Consider the following 15,242-nt stretch of genomic DNA (forward strand, 5'->3'; position numbering starts at 1 on the left):
TGCCCTGGTGGCCACTCTGGGCACAACCAGGGAAACTCTTCTGCCCTCCTCCCGGCCCCGGAGCCCTTAAAGGGGCACGGGCTGGCTATGGTGCTTGTGCCAGGTGCAAGCCTGCCAGCACCCAGCCAGCAGACCCTGAACCTGGCACGGCATGAGCCAGCCACCTGCTGCCACCCAGCCCTCCGCCTCTTCCCCTCCTCCTTCTTCCCCTGGCTTCCCCCTTCCCGCTCCATCCTCCCAAGTTTCCCCCTCCCCTCTCCCAACCTTTCTCTTCCCCTCTCCCACCTCCTTTTCCCAGTCTCCCCAGAGGTTAATCCCCCCACTCAAGTTTTGTTCAATAGAGTTTCTATTTTTGAACACACGTGTCCTTTATTTTTTGCATCAGGAAGGGGGGCTAGGGAGGGGTAAGTGGAAGGAGGTGAGGGAGGAATGGGGTACGAGCCCCTGATGGGGAGGACTGGGGTGGCTCTGCGGGCTCCTCGGGGTGGAAGCTCTCCTGCAGGGCCTCCTGGATCCTGACAGCCCCCCGATTGACACCCCCCCCGGATGGCAGCCTGTGGCAAGTGCAGCCGGGCTGATGGCCGAGTGCTGTGATGTGCCGAGTGTGGGCACTCCAAGACAGGATTGCTTTGCTGTCCCTCATCGAGGTAAACAAGCAAGCGGGGAACCCTGAGAACTGTCTGTCCGGGGTGGGGGTCGGGTCCCTTTAAGCACAGCCCTTGGCTAGCCTGAGGCAGCAGCCCCACACACTAAGTCCTAACCTGATGCCCTGCCGGCACTTGTTCCGGCCAGCCTTAACTTTGGTTCAGGGTCCACTCAATGTGGACATGCTAGTTCGAATTAGCAAAACACTAATTCAAATTAGTTTTTAGGTCTAGATGCACTAGTTCGAATTAGCTTAGTTTGAATTAACTAATTCGAATTAAGTTAGTTCGAATTAGTGCTGTAGTGTAGACATACTCAAGAGGACCTAGTCTTAGCAGAGCATCTTTAATCTACAGCCACACAATGTTTCACAAAAAGGAGTAAGTATAAGCATACTTCTTAAAAAGATAAACTGAGGCTTGCCCGAAATCACAGGAAATCAACAGTAGAACTAGAACTAGAATCCAAATGTTGCCAAAAGATGTTGCTAGAATTGGAGCGCCATTGATAAGAGTCACCAGTGAATGGAATGAAGAATGGCAATAAGACCTAGCAGAATAATCATGAATGAAAGAATCCGTTTTCAGATATCTCCTTCAAGTATATAAGAAATACCTGAGTTTCAGGATCAGTTTCTAGTAGCCATAAGGATGGTACGGTGCTAATCAGATAAAAAAATATTGCTGGAGAAAACCTGTGAAGAAAAAGAAAAGATAGCTCAGTTTACAACACTGTATGAGCACCACATGTATTCTACAGTTTTCTGAGGGGAACATTCAGAATGTTACTTTCCATTGGAACTGCATTTAACAAGTGTTTTGTCAGTTCTGCCATATGGAATATAAAGGAGAGGGGTAACTGCAACTAACACTTTCACAGCTGCCATTCTCACTGAATTCCTAATGCAATCAATCTATGCAAGTTTGGGTTTACTAGTAAACTTCTCAAAGACCATCTATTTAGCTTTGTTTAAAAACCTTTTTCAAAAACAAAACGTATTTTGCCTGCTCAGTTCTGTGTGGAAGAGGATATATAAAAATATCCTGCGGAAGGTTCTGTTTCTGAACTCACAGTCCTGTAAGTCAGGAGCCGCCCCACAGCTACACAGATGTAAAAGTCATTTAAGATCAGAATCCATGTGTAAATACAAGGGTTGAAGCATCCTGAACCAAAACAAATGTTTCCTCCCCCAGGGATCCTTCAACATGAACTGAAACTGTTTATAGAGATACTAGCCCAATATGCACATCATTAATACTGGAAGCTTTATAACCTTGTCTGTTGTGGATCTTTCTGCTTTATCTTTCACTTAGGCCGTGTCCAGACTCAGGGGTTCTTTTGAAAAAAGTAGCCTTTTTTCGAAAGAACTTCCCCTGCGTCCAGACTCAAGCCGCGTTCTTTCGAAAGTAAATCGAAAGAATGCGGCTTTTCTTTCGACGGCTGTACACCTAATTTTACGAGGAAGAACGCCTTTTTCGAGGGAGATCCGTCGAAAGAACGTGAGTGTGGACGGGGGGAGCCCTTGCTTTCGAAAGAATTGGCCTCCAGGAAGAAGCCCTGGTGGACAATCTGGGCCATGGGTTGCACGTCTGTGGTTCCTGGCTGCAGCCATTCCTTAAAGGGACAGGCGCACCCTCACAGACACTTGTTGCAGACAAGGAGCCAGAGCACACGGCTACTTTGCTGCAGCATGTCCCAGCCCCAAGACCGTCCTGGCCCTTCCACCGAGCCTTCTGGGGACCCAGCCAAGGGCTCCAAGCGCCGGGCACCATCCTGGTCTGGCACAGAGATAAAGAGCCTGTTGGAGCTGTGGGGAGAGGAGGAGGCCTTACAGGCCCTCAAAAGCCGGCGGCGAAACGCTGACATTTATGGCCGCATGGCTGAAGCCCTGGCCCAGAAGGGCCACTAACCCCGCACCCAGGACCAGGTGCGCTCCAAGGTCAAAGAGCTGCGCCAGGGGTACATTAAGGCCAGGGAGGAGAGCTCCCGTTCTGGGGCAGCCCCCCAGTACTGCCCCTACTATCCCGAGCTGGACCAGATCCTGGGTGGCAGTGCAGAAGCACGCACGCCACGGAGGTTCGTGCAGTCCGGACTGGCAGACCCGGTGGTGGACGCTCCAGAGCGGGAGCTACAGCAGTCTGGAGATGGGGACATGGGCCCAGAGGAGGAGGACAGCGAGGAGACGGCGACCCTCACCCTGGAGCCAGTCACCCAGACCTCTGAGGCCTCCCAGGCATCATCTGGCGCAGGAGAGGAAGCAGCAGGTGAGTACAGTGAGGTTGTGTTACACCCGGGAGGGGGAGGTAGGTGGGTGCACAGTGGGGGTGATGCACAAGGGAAACCTGTCATGCTCAGGCTGATGCCCAGATCACACACACACACACACACACACACACACACACAGTGTGACCTTCAGAATGTCTGATTCCCCTGTCTCAGGGAGAGGGCATGCCCTTTTGGACAGCTGTTGCACACATGACTGATTGTGATAGAAATGTAGCCGTGTTACTCTGATCTGAGGAAGTGGGTCTGGCCCAGGAAAGCTCATCCCCTAATAAACCATCCTGTTAGTATTGTAAGTGCTACAGAGTCCAGTTTATAGGACTGATTGTGTCTTCTTCTTTTCCTCCACAGCCGGACCAGCCATGGAAGAGGGCCGCAGCACCCCAGCCCCACCTCCATCTCCATCTCCACCTCGGAGACATGGGAGCCGCAGACACAGGCGTGTCTATGCGCACATCCTGAGGCAGCACGTTGAGGCCGTGCAGGAGCTGAACTCCATCCTCAGAGAGAGGGCGGAGGCAGAGGATCGCTGGCGTGACCGGCTCATGGACGAGCTGGTCCTGCAGCGCACGGTCCTGTGCGCCACTCTGAGGGAGGTCAGCGGCTTGCCTGCTCCTGTGCCTGGTCCTGCTCCTCCAGCACCCCATGACCCCACCCCACCAAACCCCCCTTCCACAACAGCATCCCTTTCCCCCCTTGGACCTCCCTCTCCCCCAGCCCCCACAGTTCCCCAGCCCCTCTCTCCCCCTGGACCTCCTCTCCCCCAGGCTTCCACGTCCCAAGAGCACCCCAGCCAGCCAACCGACAGGTGCACCACCCGATCCCGCAGCCGTGGAGCACCCCAAACACGAGGCCCAGGCAGGAGAGGGAAATCTGGCAAGCCCCGTGCAACCTGATCCCCTTCCCCCCTCCAAGTTTCCAGTCCCCTTCCCTCCTCCAGGTTTCCAGTCCCCTTCCCCCCTCCAGGTTTCAAGCACCCCCATCACCCCAGTTAAACAAAGGGTTCAACAAAATGTTTCTTTATTGTAAATAGTTTTGTCAACAACAAAAATGAAAAATTTTTTTGTTATGTTTGCAACATTTATACTATTGTTTGATAATATGTACAAAAAGTAAACAGATCATTTTATTTTGAAACACACCCTGGTGTAACTGATGTGTCCAAACAGGGTCAGGAGATGGGTTGTGGAGGGAAGCTTCTATTGGGCCAGAGCCCAGTCCCCAGGCAGAAGCCCCTCAGTACACTCAGTCTCAGTGGCCTCCACTGGAGAATTGCTCCCGGAGGGCCTCCCGGATGCCAACAGCAGACCGGTGAGCCTGGCGGATGGCAGCTGTCCGGGGCTGGGCAAAGAGCCTCTCCTGGCCATCAGCAGCTCTACCCCACCCTGGTAGGAAGGCCTCCCCTTTCCTCTCCATGAGGTTATGGAGGACGCAACACGCGGCCACCACCTCAGGGATGTTGCTCTCCCCCATGTCGAGGTGTGTGAGCAAGCACCGGAATCTGCCTTTTAAACGGCCAAACACACATTCCACCTGGTTGCGAGCCCGGTTAAGGTGAGCATTAAACTGCTCCTTGCTCGCATCCAGGTGGCCGGTGTAGGGCTTCATCAGCCACGGCATCAGGGGATAGGCGGCATCACCCACTATGCACACCGGCATGTGCACATCCCCAACCGCAAACTGGCGATGGGGGAAAAATGTTCCTGCCTGAAGCCTCCGGTAGAGGTACGAGTTTCTGAAGATGCGGGCATTGTGTGCCCGCCCTGACCACCCAACACAAATGTCCGAAAACTGGCCACGATGGTCGACCAGGGCCTGGAGGACCATAGAAAAGTAGCCCTTTCTGTTGATGAATTGGGCTGCTCGATGGGGCGGTGCACGGATTGGAATGTGTGTCCCATTGAGCGCTCCTCCGCAATTCGGGAAGCCGAGGGCAGCAAAGCCGGCCATGACGCTGTCCAGATCTGGTAGACAGATGAGCCTGTTGAGCAGCTCCGAATTGATGGCCCTCACCACCTGCAGAACGAGACAGACAACAAAATGTTAGAAGGGGTGCCTTATCTCTTAGGAGGAGAACCCACCGCCCACCTTCCCTCTCAAACAGCCCGGGAATCCCCTCCTCAGAACCCCCCCCCCCACAATTCAGGGTGAGTGGAGGAGCTCCCTCCCACTCCCACTCCACTTGGCCCTTCCTGACAGTCTCCCTTCCCCCCACCCCAAACTGTGACTGTCCCCAGACAATGACTTACCTCCATCAAGACTGCCCCGACAGTAGATCTCCCCACGCCAAATTGGTGTCCCACGGAGCGGTAGCTGTCGGGGGTTGCCAGCTTCCAGAGGGCAATGGCGACCCTCTTTTCCAGGGGGATGGCGGGCCGCAGGTGGGTGTCTTGCCGTTGCAGAGCAGGGGCGAGCCAGGTACACAGCTCCTGGAAAGTGGTCTTTCTCATCCGGAAGTTCCGTAGCCAGTCTTGGTCATCCCAGATCTCCATCACGAGCCAGTCCCACCAGTCAGAGCTGGTGTCAAACCTCCAAGCACGCCTGTCCACAAAAAAGTTTGGAGGCAAGGGCAGTGCGGCTGCTTGACGGAGGAGCCCCTCGTACCTCTGGTCTGGGAGCAGCTCGGGAAGTAGCCTCATGACAGTGTCATGAAGATGCAGCAACAGCTGCAGTATGGTGGTGTGGGGCCATCGCCTGCCCAGGGGCAGCTCTGGCTCCATGCCAAAAAAAAAGGGTCTGAAAGCAGAAAAACCTCAAAAGAAAAAAGCTGCTGGGGTGTCCCAGGAAGCTGAGCACTCCAAACCAGCACTGCAATGCCTTGCTTACTTCCTCGAGGGACAGCAAAGGCAGCTGCAGGAGCAGAGCAACGGGTGTTCAGGGGCGTCCCTTTAACCACGCGTCTCTGCAAAGGGCAGGCAGGCAGCACCCGGAAGGAAATGCTGCCCCCATGCCCTGGCAGAAGCAGTTCCAGGTGGCTTTCAATTTCGAAAGAGCGTCCAGCAGTCTGGACGCTCTTTTTCGAAAAAGCGGATCGATCTTTCGATCCGCGCATTGTAGTCTAGACGCGCTCTTTCGAAAGAGGCTCTAAAAGCCCCTCCCCCAGCCTTGCGGGAGGGACAACTGGACCCGTGGTTCAATTAATTACTTGGGACAAATAATGACAAAAGGGACAAGGAGTGTGGGCTAAAGGTTTATAATTAGGGAACTGGATGGGGACACCGAGCAGAGAACCCCGGACAGCGCCCACTGCTCCTCAAAGCTGTCGATGGAGCCAGTGGACGCCGCCCAGAGGAACTCTGCCCGGATTCGTGACATAAGGGAGGAACGGAAATAGGCCACACAGTCGCAGAGAATCCCCTCGTCCAACATCTTACTCCTGGTATTATAGATGGCGACCTTTGCTAGAGCCAGGAGTAGGTTGACGAGGAGGTCTTGCGACTTTGTGGGACCACGGATAGGGTGTGCATAAATGAAAAGGTGGGGGGAAAAGTGCTTTGCCCGCCCACTCTCCTGTGTCTTCAAATAGGTGAACTGTTGCTTCTGGCAGTGGAGAGAGAACCGGTGCTGCTAACTGAGCCAAAGACTGGTAAAAAGACTCAGGAGACACCGGTTTTGGGTGAGGTGGAAGGACATGAGAGACTATGTAAAAAGGGGATTAATAAATTGACCAGGACCCGCCTGGTCACAAATGTGAATAGAAAGGTACCAGTGGGTTTTTTCTTATACCATTTTCAGAATAAAGCTAATTCCATCAACCCCAGGGAAAAAACAATCCTACAATGGCCAGTGGTTACACTAGATTAGCTGATTGTTGCTAGTTTATGGTGCAATTATGTTAGCACCAGCTGTTTCTGGGATAGATTCTTTTTATATTCTTAAAAATGTATATACATAAGCAAATATTCTTTTACTCATCTAATTTTTATGCTTCTGTGAAATATAATGAAGGAAAATACCCAGTAAAATGGAATTTATTCACTTATGTAATCCCCCTTTCTTCCCTCCCCCCCGGGTTACTGGGGAGCAGGTCACACTCACAGGTGTGCCTGGATGCCTGATGTTTTAATCCAAAAGAGATCCCGAGTGCCCCAGTGGTGATGGTGTTTAGTTGGGGAAAGCCCTATCCACCCACTTGCTGCAGTCCCTTGCTGGCAATGAATGTAAAATGGCGGTGCCTCCACCTGGCTGGCCTTGTACACACTCGCTGGTGTGCCTTGAGAGCCTCCAGGAATATACTCATTCCAGCTATAATAGGGTATGTCTACACTACAAAGTTAAATCGAACTAACAGACGTTAGTTCGAATTAACTTTGATAGGCGCTACACTAGCGCTCTGCTAGTTCGAACTTAATTCGAACTAGCGGAGCGCTTAGTTCGAACTAGGTAAACCTCATTGTACGAGGACTAAGCCTAGTTCGAACTTACTAGTTCGAATTAAGGGGTGTGTAGCCCCTTAATTCGAACTAGTGGGAGGCTAGCCCTCCCCAGCTTTCCCTGGTGGCCACTCTGGCCAACACCAGGGAAACTCGTCTGCCCCCCTCCCAGCCCCGGACCCCTTAAAGGGGCACGGGCTGGCTACAATGCCCGTGCCAGGTGCAAGCCTGCCAGTACCCAGCCAGCAGACCCTGCACCTGGCACGGATCGAGCCACCCACCCAATGACCCCCAGCCCTCCCCCTCTTCCTGGGACCAGGCTGGCGGCTCCCGGGAGCTTGCCCAGGACCGCAAAAGGCGGGCACCCGCCTGGTCCAGTGCAGACATCATGGACCTCATCCACAACCTCCGCACTAGGCACAGGAAAGTGGCTGTCTAGGGCAGGAGAGCTGCCAGCCTGGCCACCCAGGAGCAGCTTTGCATGAAAATCAAGGTGGTCCACTGAGACCCCCGACCCTGAGCCCTGAGCTTAGAATGGCCGTACTGGCTCAGACCAAAGGTCCATCTAGCCCAGTAGCCTGTCTGCCGACAGCGGGACCCTGGAGGGGATGGACCAAAGACAGTGACCAAGCCATTTGTCTCGTGCCATCCCTCTCCAGCCTTCCACAAACTTTGGGCAGGGACACCACTCCTACTCCCTGTCTAATACTACTCCATGGACCCAACCTCCATGACTTGATCTCACTTCTCTTTAAACTCTGTTCTAGTTGTAGCCTTCACAGCCTCCTGCAGCAAGGAGTTCCACAGGTTGACTATTTGCTTTGTGAAGAAGAACTTTCTGTTATTAGTTTGAAGCCTGCTACCCATTCCTTTCCTTTGGTGTCCTCTAGCCCTTCTATTATGGGAACTGATGAAGAACTTTTCTGTATGCACCCTCTCTACCCCACTCATGCTTTTATAGACCTCTATCATATCCCCCCTCAGTCTCCTCTTTTGTAAGCTGAAAAGTCCCAGTCTCTTTAACCTCTCTTCATATGGGACCTGTTCCAAACCCCTGATCATTTTAGTTGCCCTCCCCTCTCCCACCCTCTCTCCTCCCCTCTCCCACCTCCTTTTCCCAGTCTCCCCCAGTTTTGTTCAATAAAGAGAGATTCTATTTTTGAACACAATTGTCCTTTATTTTGTACATCAGGAAGAGGGGCTAGGGAGGGGTAAGTGGAAGGAGGTGAGGGAGGAATGGGGTATGAGCCCCCGATGGGGAGGACTGGGCTGGCTCTGTGGGCTTCTGGGGGTGGAAGCTCTCCTGCAGTCCCCCAATTGCCCCCTCTCCGCAGATGGCAGCCTGCGGCAAGTGCAGCCGGTCTGATGGCTGAGTGCTGAGATGTGCCCACTGTGGGTACTCCGGGCAATCCAAGCCAGGACTGCTTTCCAAGCGGGGCACCCCTGAGAACTGTCTGTCCGGGCTGGGGGTCGGGTCCCTTTAAGCACAGCCCTCGGCTAGCCTGAGACAGCAGCTCCACGCTCTAAGTCCTCATCTGATGCCCTGCCGGCACTGCTTCCGGCCATCCTTAACCCCGGTTCAGGGTCCACTCTGTGTGGACATGCTAGTTTGAATTAGCAAAACGCTAATTCGAACTAGTTTTTTAGTCTGGATGCGTTAGTTCGAATTAGCTTAGTTCGGATTAACTAATTCGAACTAAGTTAGTTCGAATTAGCGCTGTAGTGTAAACATACCCATATGGATCCAAAACAACAACTACAAATCATATACATCTAATGGAATACTTTAAAATAAACAATCTTTACTTAAATAAACAGGGATTAACAGAATTAGAAATGAATAGCATTAACAAAACACATATCAATAATTGAAGCTTATACAGCTACCATTTGTACTAATTGTGACCGCACCCCAGAGCGTGCACACCCCTAGACTCACAGTCCCAGACTCTTGTTTGCCTTGGCGCGCTGATGTTGCAGCTGTAGTGGAGATTTGGTCCAGGCTAGACAGCAGCTCTGTCCCAGGCAGCACTTTCCAACAAGGCCCAAAACTTACTGCCTCGTGCTGTGTCTATTGGAAGCAGCCTGCTAAAACCCAGTTCCAACAGGCATCTAGAAGCTGCATCCAACAGCCCCTGAACTGGATCAATGTCCTTGGCAGCAGCCTGGCTCCCCCTTTGGTTCCAAACTCTAAGCAGAGTGCCAGACTGCTAGGCCTCTTCTTCATGCACATGGAAAGAGAGCACTCCGCTCTCACACCAGAGTCCTTCCTTCCTGTTTTTCCCACAGGTTCATGGGAATTGTAGTCTGGATTGTAGCACACTGGGTCTTTTCAGAATAAAACAGAAGCCCCTTTAGTAAGGGGGCTACACTTAGGAAGTATCAGAAAACAATCATTATGACTCTGAGCTTTTCTTTAAAGACATAAATGATTATAGCCACCAGATCTTTTGGTATGTCCTTTCTCATGGCTGTATTAATTAAACTCATTGACATCCCTGGCCATACATATTTAACAGATCAGGCATGTCTATCAAACGTTATTGGACAAGAATGCCAAGGGTTCTTTTTTCATGAATGCACTTTGTCTATTATTCAAAGTGTGTTAATCTCCAAAGGCAGCCAAATAGCTAATATCCGTTTGTCCTCTGTCTATTTTGCTAGGTATAGAATTAGTGTGTTAAATTTTTTCAATAACAATCACTTCCCATATATTATGGACCATCCCACTATGGTTGGAGTATTTTTCTTTATTTTTCAGTTATTCATTTCCTTTTTTGTGATAATTTATTCTAGGAAATATCACCAAAGGATCATTTGGTAATAAAAGGGTACATCTAGACTACATCCCTTTTTCAGTAAAGGGATGTAATTTAGGCACATCGATATTGCAAATAAAGCTGGGATTTAAATATCCTGCGCTTCATATGCATAATGGAGTCTGCCGCTTTTTTCGAAATGGGGCTTTTTCGAAAAAAATCCCTGTCAGTTTAGATGGGAATCTTTCGAAAATAAAACCCTTTTTCGAAAGATCCTGTACACCTCATTTTTATTTTCAAAATATGCCCGTCTAAACTGCTGTTTTGGGGATTTTTTCAAAAAAGCCCCATTTTGAAAAAAAGTGGCAGCCGCCATTATGCAAATCAGATCTCTTGGCATGTCCTTTCTCATGGCTGTATTAATTAAATTAATTTGCATAATGAATTTAATTTGCATAATGGAAAATATAAATCCCAGCTTCATTTGCAATATCAATGTGACTAATTTACATCCCTTTACTGAAAAAGGGATGTAGTCTAGAGATAGCCAAAGTTACAGCAATCTGTGATCTATGATTATGGACTGCATCCCAATACTCTCTAATGATTGAACATTCCACCATATTTCATAAGAGTTCCTCTTTCACCAAACATTTCTTCAACATTTATCCCCATTTAATATCTCTATTTTGTAACCTGACTGGTGTCAGGAAGCACTGAAACAGTTTCTTAAAGACTGAAACTGCTGGTCCTCTTTTCCAAATCAAACCCTATTTCTCCGGCGTCACTTGGCTTTTCTAGATCCTTTTAGCAGTGTGCCATAAATGGACCAGGTTTCTGTTAGGAAAGAGGTCTGCAAAGATTGATTTAAGTGTTATATAGAGTTTCCTAATTGATCAAACACTGACACTTCTCTTCATGGAGCAGTCTGTATAAAAGATTTTTTTTCTAGAAAGTTGAGAAAAATGCTTGCTATAAATTTTTCCAACTGAAAACTCACACCCCAAAAATATTTGGGTACGAGTGGGCAACATTTTAAAAGATATCTGGGAATTCAAATCTCAGAAGAGATCCTGAGGATCCCCTTTTTGAGATCCATGACTTGAGCAAATTAAGAGGTCTGGAGTGGGGAGAGGGGAGGAAGGAATGTCATGTCTTTGTGGGAAAAAGTAGCCATGATCAAAATGAACATTTTGCCAAGGCTTCCTTTCTCGTTTCAAAGTTTTCCCATGCTCATCCCTGATACAACCCTACTGAGAAGACAGATGAGGATGTTAGAATGTGTGTAGAATTTTAAAAAGACTGAGTGCGGATACCTTGCGTATACTCATTGAATATGGTGGACTAGTTGTTACAAATACTCTACAATAGCTGATTTAAAAAATATATGCTGAATTTAGTGCTTTGTGGAACGGTGTAAATGGCTAACAGCCCTGGAGATCAATGTCTCTTTTCTCTTCACTGACCATGTAGGGCATGAAAATGATATATGCAAGCTTTATCCAGGAACCTCCCTACTATGCCTTCACATTGATCTGGTGGGCTGCCCTCTAGCAGTGAGAAAAGCTTGGAAATGGCAGCGATGGTATCCGGTTTTGTCAGGTGGGATTTTAATAGCAAACTTGTAAAAATCCATCTCAAGCATTACAAAAATGTTCTTAACCTTCTTGCAGAATCATTAATCTATTAAAGTAGCAGTTCAACTTCCTGTAAATATATTTCAGACTAAGATGTTGGACAACAATTTCAAAAGTGCCTTAGTGATATAGGAGTTTATCCCATTTGGAAGGCACAAACTGAACTTACAGGGAAAAACATCAGTTGGGTTTAGGTTTTGAGCTCAATTAAGTGAACCTACACATTTTACCCATTATCCATAAGTGTGTAAACACCTTATCAGGTCTGATTTTACTCCCAGTCAAGGCAGAGTGCAGAATTGGCCTAGTTAATTTTAAAACATTTCTGCAGGATTGCTCAATCTCCTGAGTAAATTTGTTTTCCCCAAGACTTTTCACACACTTCTGTTGAATGCAAACTGAATTGCACAGCTAACGTTATTCTTTGAATTTTCTGAAAACAGACATGTGAAATTTCCTTTCCATGCATAGCTTTCCATGCATAGCTTCCATGCATAGTGTTGACAAAAATGGGATGTTCCTATACTGTTTCTACATAATGAATGTGTATTTTGATATCTGTAATTACTAAACACTGCATTATTTAAAAACTGAAAGACCTGGTAGTGCTATGAGGGTTATTTGAGTTTAGACTGAAAAGTTAGTGGCTTGCCTTACAATAATACCTTGTACTTTTATAGCATGTTTCACACAATGGTGTCAGTGTTTACTATTATAAAATAGCTTTCATTTTTTACCTGTGGATTTACCCTTCAGTGATATGTGCCTTGAGAGTCTACAAAAAGAAGATCCATAATATTGGCAGATACAAAACTCTTGTATCTGCTTACAGAGAGCAGCTGATTTGGCTCTCTGTTTAGTTAATGAATCACATGGGATATGGACAGAAGCAAAGTCATCCCATTTGGGTACTTTTTAGATATGTGTAAAACCTTGCGCTAGGGCAAACTGCTATTTATTTTGTCTCTTATCCACACTTACGTATTGAGAAATATTTTCAGTGTAGTAGCTCCCATATTTAACGTCAGACTTTTCCAAAATTAAAATAGTGAGCCAGATCCACATCTTATCATGCAAGTGGCTTATGCACATCTATATCTGTGGACTAGAAAACTTACCTGATGTTGCCCAGGTTCAGCCTGGGGCGGGGATAGGGCTGCGCACCTTCGCCACTGGCTTCTTCCTAGTGCCAGCCAGGGGGAGACATGCACCCCAGCCACTGGCTTCTTCCCAGTGCCAGCCAGGGGGCACATTCACCCTAGCTGTCAGCTTTTCCCTGGGGCCATCCTTGGGGGAGGAGGAGGTCTGGCCTGGGGGAAGTGGGTAGCACACCTTGGCCAGCAGTTTTGCCTCTGGGACAGCCTGGGGGTAGAGGGGCCACACAGGCTGCTCACCAGTGCTCCCCTCGGGCCAGCCCAGGGAAGGGGGGACACACAGGCCACCCACTGGGTGCTCTCTGGGGCAGGCCGGGGTATTGGCTGTTGCCAGCCATGGTTTCCTGCTGAAGCACTTGCTGCCCCATGGTCATTCCACAGTATAACTCCCTTGTACCAGACCCCTCCCTTTCAGTTTTACATGAAACAGTCTCATTCCAGGCACATCCCATTGTCCTGCCACAACCAAACTCTGACCTTGCTATAAGTTAGGAGAAGACGAAGCTGCATCCCAAATTTGGTGGTCCTAGCTCTTACCATTTAGGAGGAGTTCTTGAACAAACAGACTCACAGATGGACAGGCAGACATACATTTCTAAAATATTGTCACATCAGGGTGACCATTGTTGCAGCCAGAACTGATTAGCAGGAGGAAGTCCTGGTACTGTGGCACAGAGCAGCCTGCTTTTTCCAGGATTTCTGCCCCTTGCCCAGCTGCTACCTGACAAGCTGTTACTCAAAAAGAGCACAGATTTCCTGTCTGTACAGACTGTAGCAAAATCTGAAAGGGGTTATTATGTAGCTTTTCTTCCTAGTGATTTCAGCACTGTAGATCCATCAGCACTAGAACAAAAATGCCTTGCATGAAACTCTGAGTTTTTAATGTTTCCTGACAAAAATTTGATTTCCAAAGAGCCTGATGCAAAACTACCCATTTTAAAAGTTCTTGTTCAGAACTGTTCTGCCCCACAAAATCTCACCTGTAAACCCATTGCAGCAGTTGATGAAAAATCCTCCAAATCCCAACAAAGACAGTCAGAGCAGCTTATATAGCAGAGCTAAAGTGAGCCTCAGCTCTGAGATCAAATAAAACCTAGCTACATCGAGCCGCACATCTACAAGAAGTGTCTATGAGAGTGCCAAAAGACACCCGAAGGAGCCAAAGGGATATGCTCACCATTTGTAGCCTTTGCCTTGCTTAAACTTGAGGGTGAGACCAGCTTCCAGGCACAGGAGGAGGTTGAGCAATGCTAGCAGCCAGTACTTGGGTTCCTTCTTCACTTCAGTCACCCTCCAGACCCCGACCAGAGAGTGCAAAACAAAGAGCAGCCGTGTAACCAAGGCATTGATCAGCACTAGCAGCTCCATTCTGAGCTGGTCCCTCACCCCGGCGCAGTCCCTTTTAGAGACGATGGGAAGTTTCCCTGGGAATAACTGATGTGTCTATGCAAAACGAGCAGACAGATCTTTCCTCTTGTTCCATCTCGACAAAGGGGCCCACTAAAACAAAAAAACTGCATCGCCCCTCCCCCAGACTTCCTGAGAACTCTTAAAAAAAAACCAAAACCAGGCTTTTAAACTATAGTGGTGGCCAATGCAGGACTCTGCACAGCACCGGCTGATCTCATGGGCTTACAGACACATAAAGGATTCCTTCCCCTCCCCTTCATATCCTCCACCTCCACAGTGGTTAGAAAAGTTAGAGATTTGCATCTGATGAGGTTTTTTTCATCCCTTTGCTTTTATCCTTTTTCTCCGTTTGCTGCTGCTGTTTCATTTATATCAAAGGACAAAAGATGTTGGAAATATTACTAAATGAATCAGCTTCTGCAGTTGGAATTGTAAAATCCCTCTTTCCTGATAAATACTGCTTTAGCAAAATAATTTCAGCTGTCACGGTCTGACAAAGTAATGAAAGGAAGAATATATATAACTCAGGCTAAAATCTGGGCTGACTCTCTAGCCTTACCTCATGCCATTAGGGAGAAATAGAAAAATACACAAAAATCCGAATGTTGTGCCAGTAAAGTCTTTGCTTTTGCATATTCCTTGAACTTCCATAGAAATAGTATGTAAAGTGACTTCACTGTGCATCCTAAAATTTCTTGGTTATAGAAAATGGATTTATTTACACTTCATAACATACAAAAAAAATTCCAAATGAAAGCTAAATGTTAGACTGAAACGTTATTGTGTTGTTCCAGTGATATCAACTGAGACACATGGGTGTAAAAGGGCAGCATTAAAGCTGAGACTCGGGTACATTGTGGTTTATTTTGGCTCCTTAATGATTTGACTCTTTAGCTTATATGATGATTTTACATATCCTGTGCTCCTCTAGATGTTAGCAAACATTTTTGCAACAATTTGTGATGTGTACCAGAGCAGTAG

General features: G+C 48.2%; 1 protein-coding gene across 3 annotated transcripts in view; it reads right to left on the reverse strand.

The window, feature by feature from the left end:
• Positions 1-14,753, reverse strand: part of TMEM26 (transmembrane protein 26) — a 34,235-nt gene extending 19,482 nt beyond the window's left edge. Inside the window, exons 1-3 of one of the 3 annotated variants that reach the window (XM_075934876.1) lie at positions 14,029-14,753; positions 5,178-5,469; positions 3,665-4,944 (exon numbers count right to left, since the gene is read on the reverse strand). In XM_075934876.1, the coding sequence (XP_075790991.1) occupies positions 4,180-4,944; positions 5,178-5,469; positions 14,029-14,219 (1,248 nt within the window). In that variant the 5' untranslated portion in view covers positions 14,220-14,753 and the 3' untranslated portion in view covers positions 3,665-4,179. Of the gene's footprint in view, positions 1-1,260; positions 1,340-3,664; positions 4,945-5,177; positions 5,470-14,028 lie in introns of those variants that run through there. The other 2 variants (XM_075934878.1, XM_075934877.1) reach the window with 2 other exon arrangements.
• Positions 14,754-15,242: the final 489 nt, after the last annotated feature.

Source organism: Pelodiscus sinensis, chromosome 8 (genome assembly GCF_049634645.1).
Source record: "Pelodiscus sinensis isolate JC-2024 chromosome 8, ASM4963464v1, whole genome shotgun sequence".
Taxonomy (NCBI): domain Eukaryota; kingdom Metazoa; phylum Chordata; order Testudines; family Trionychidae; genus Pelodiscus; species Pelodiscus sinensis.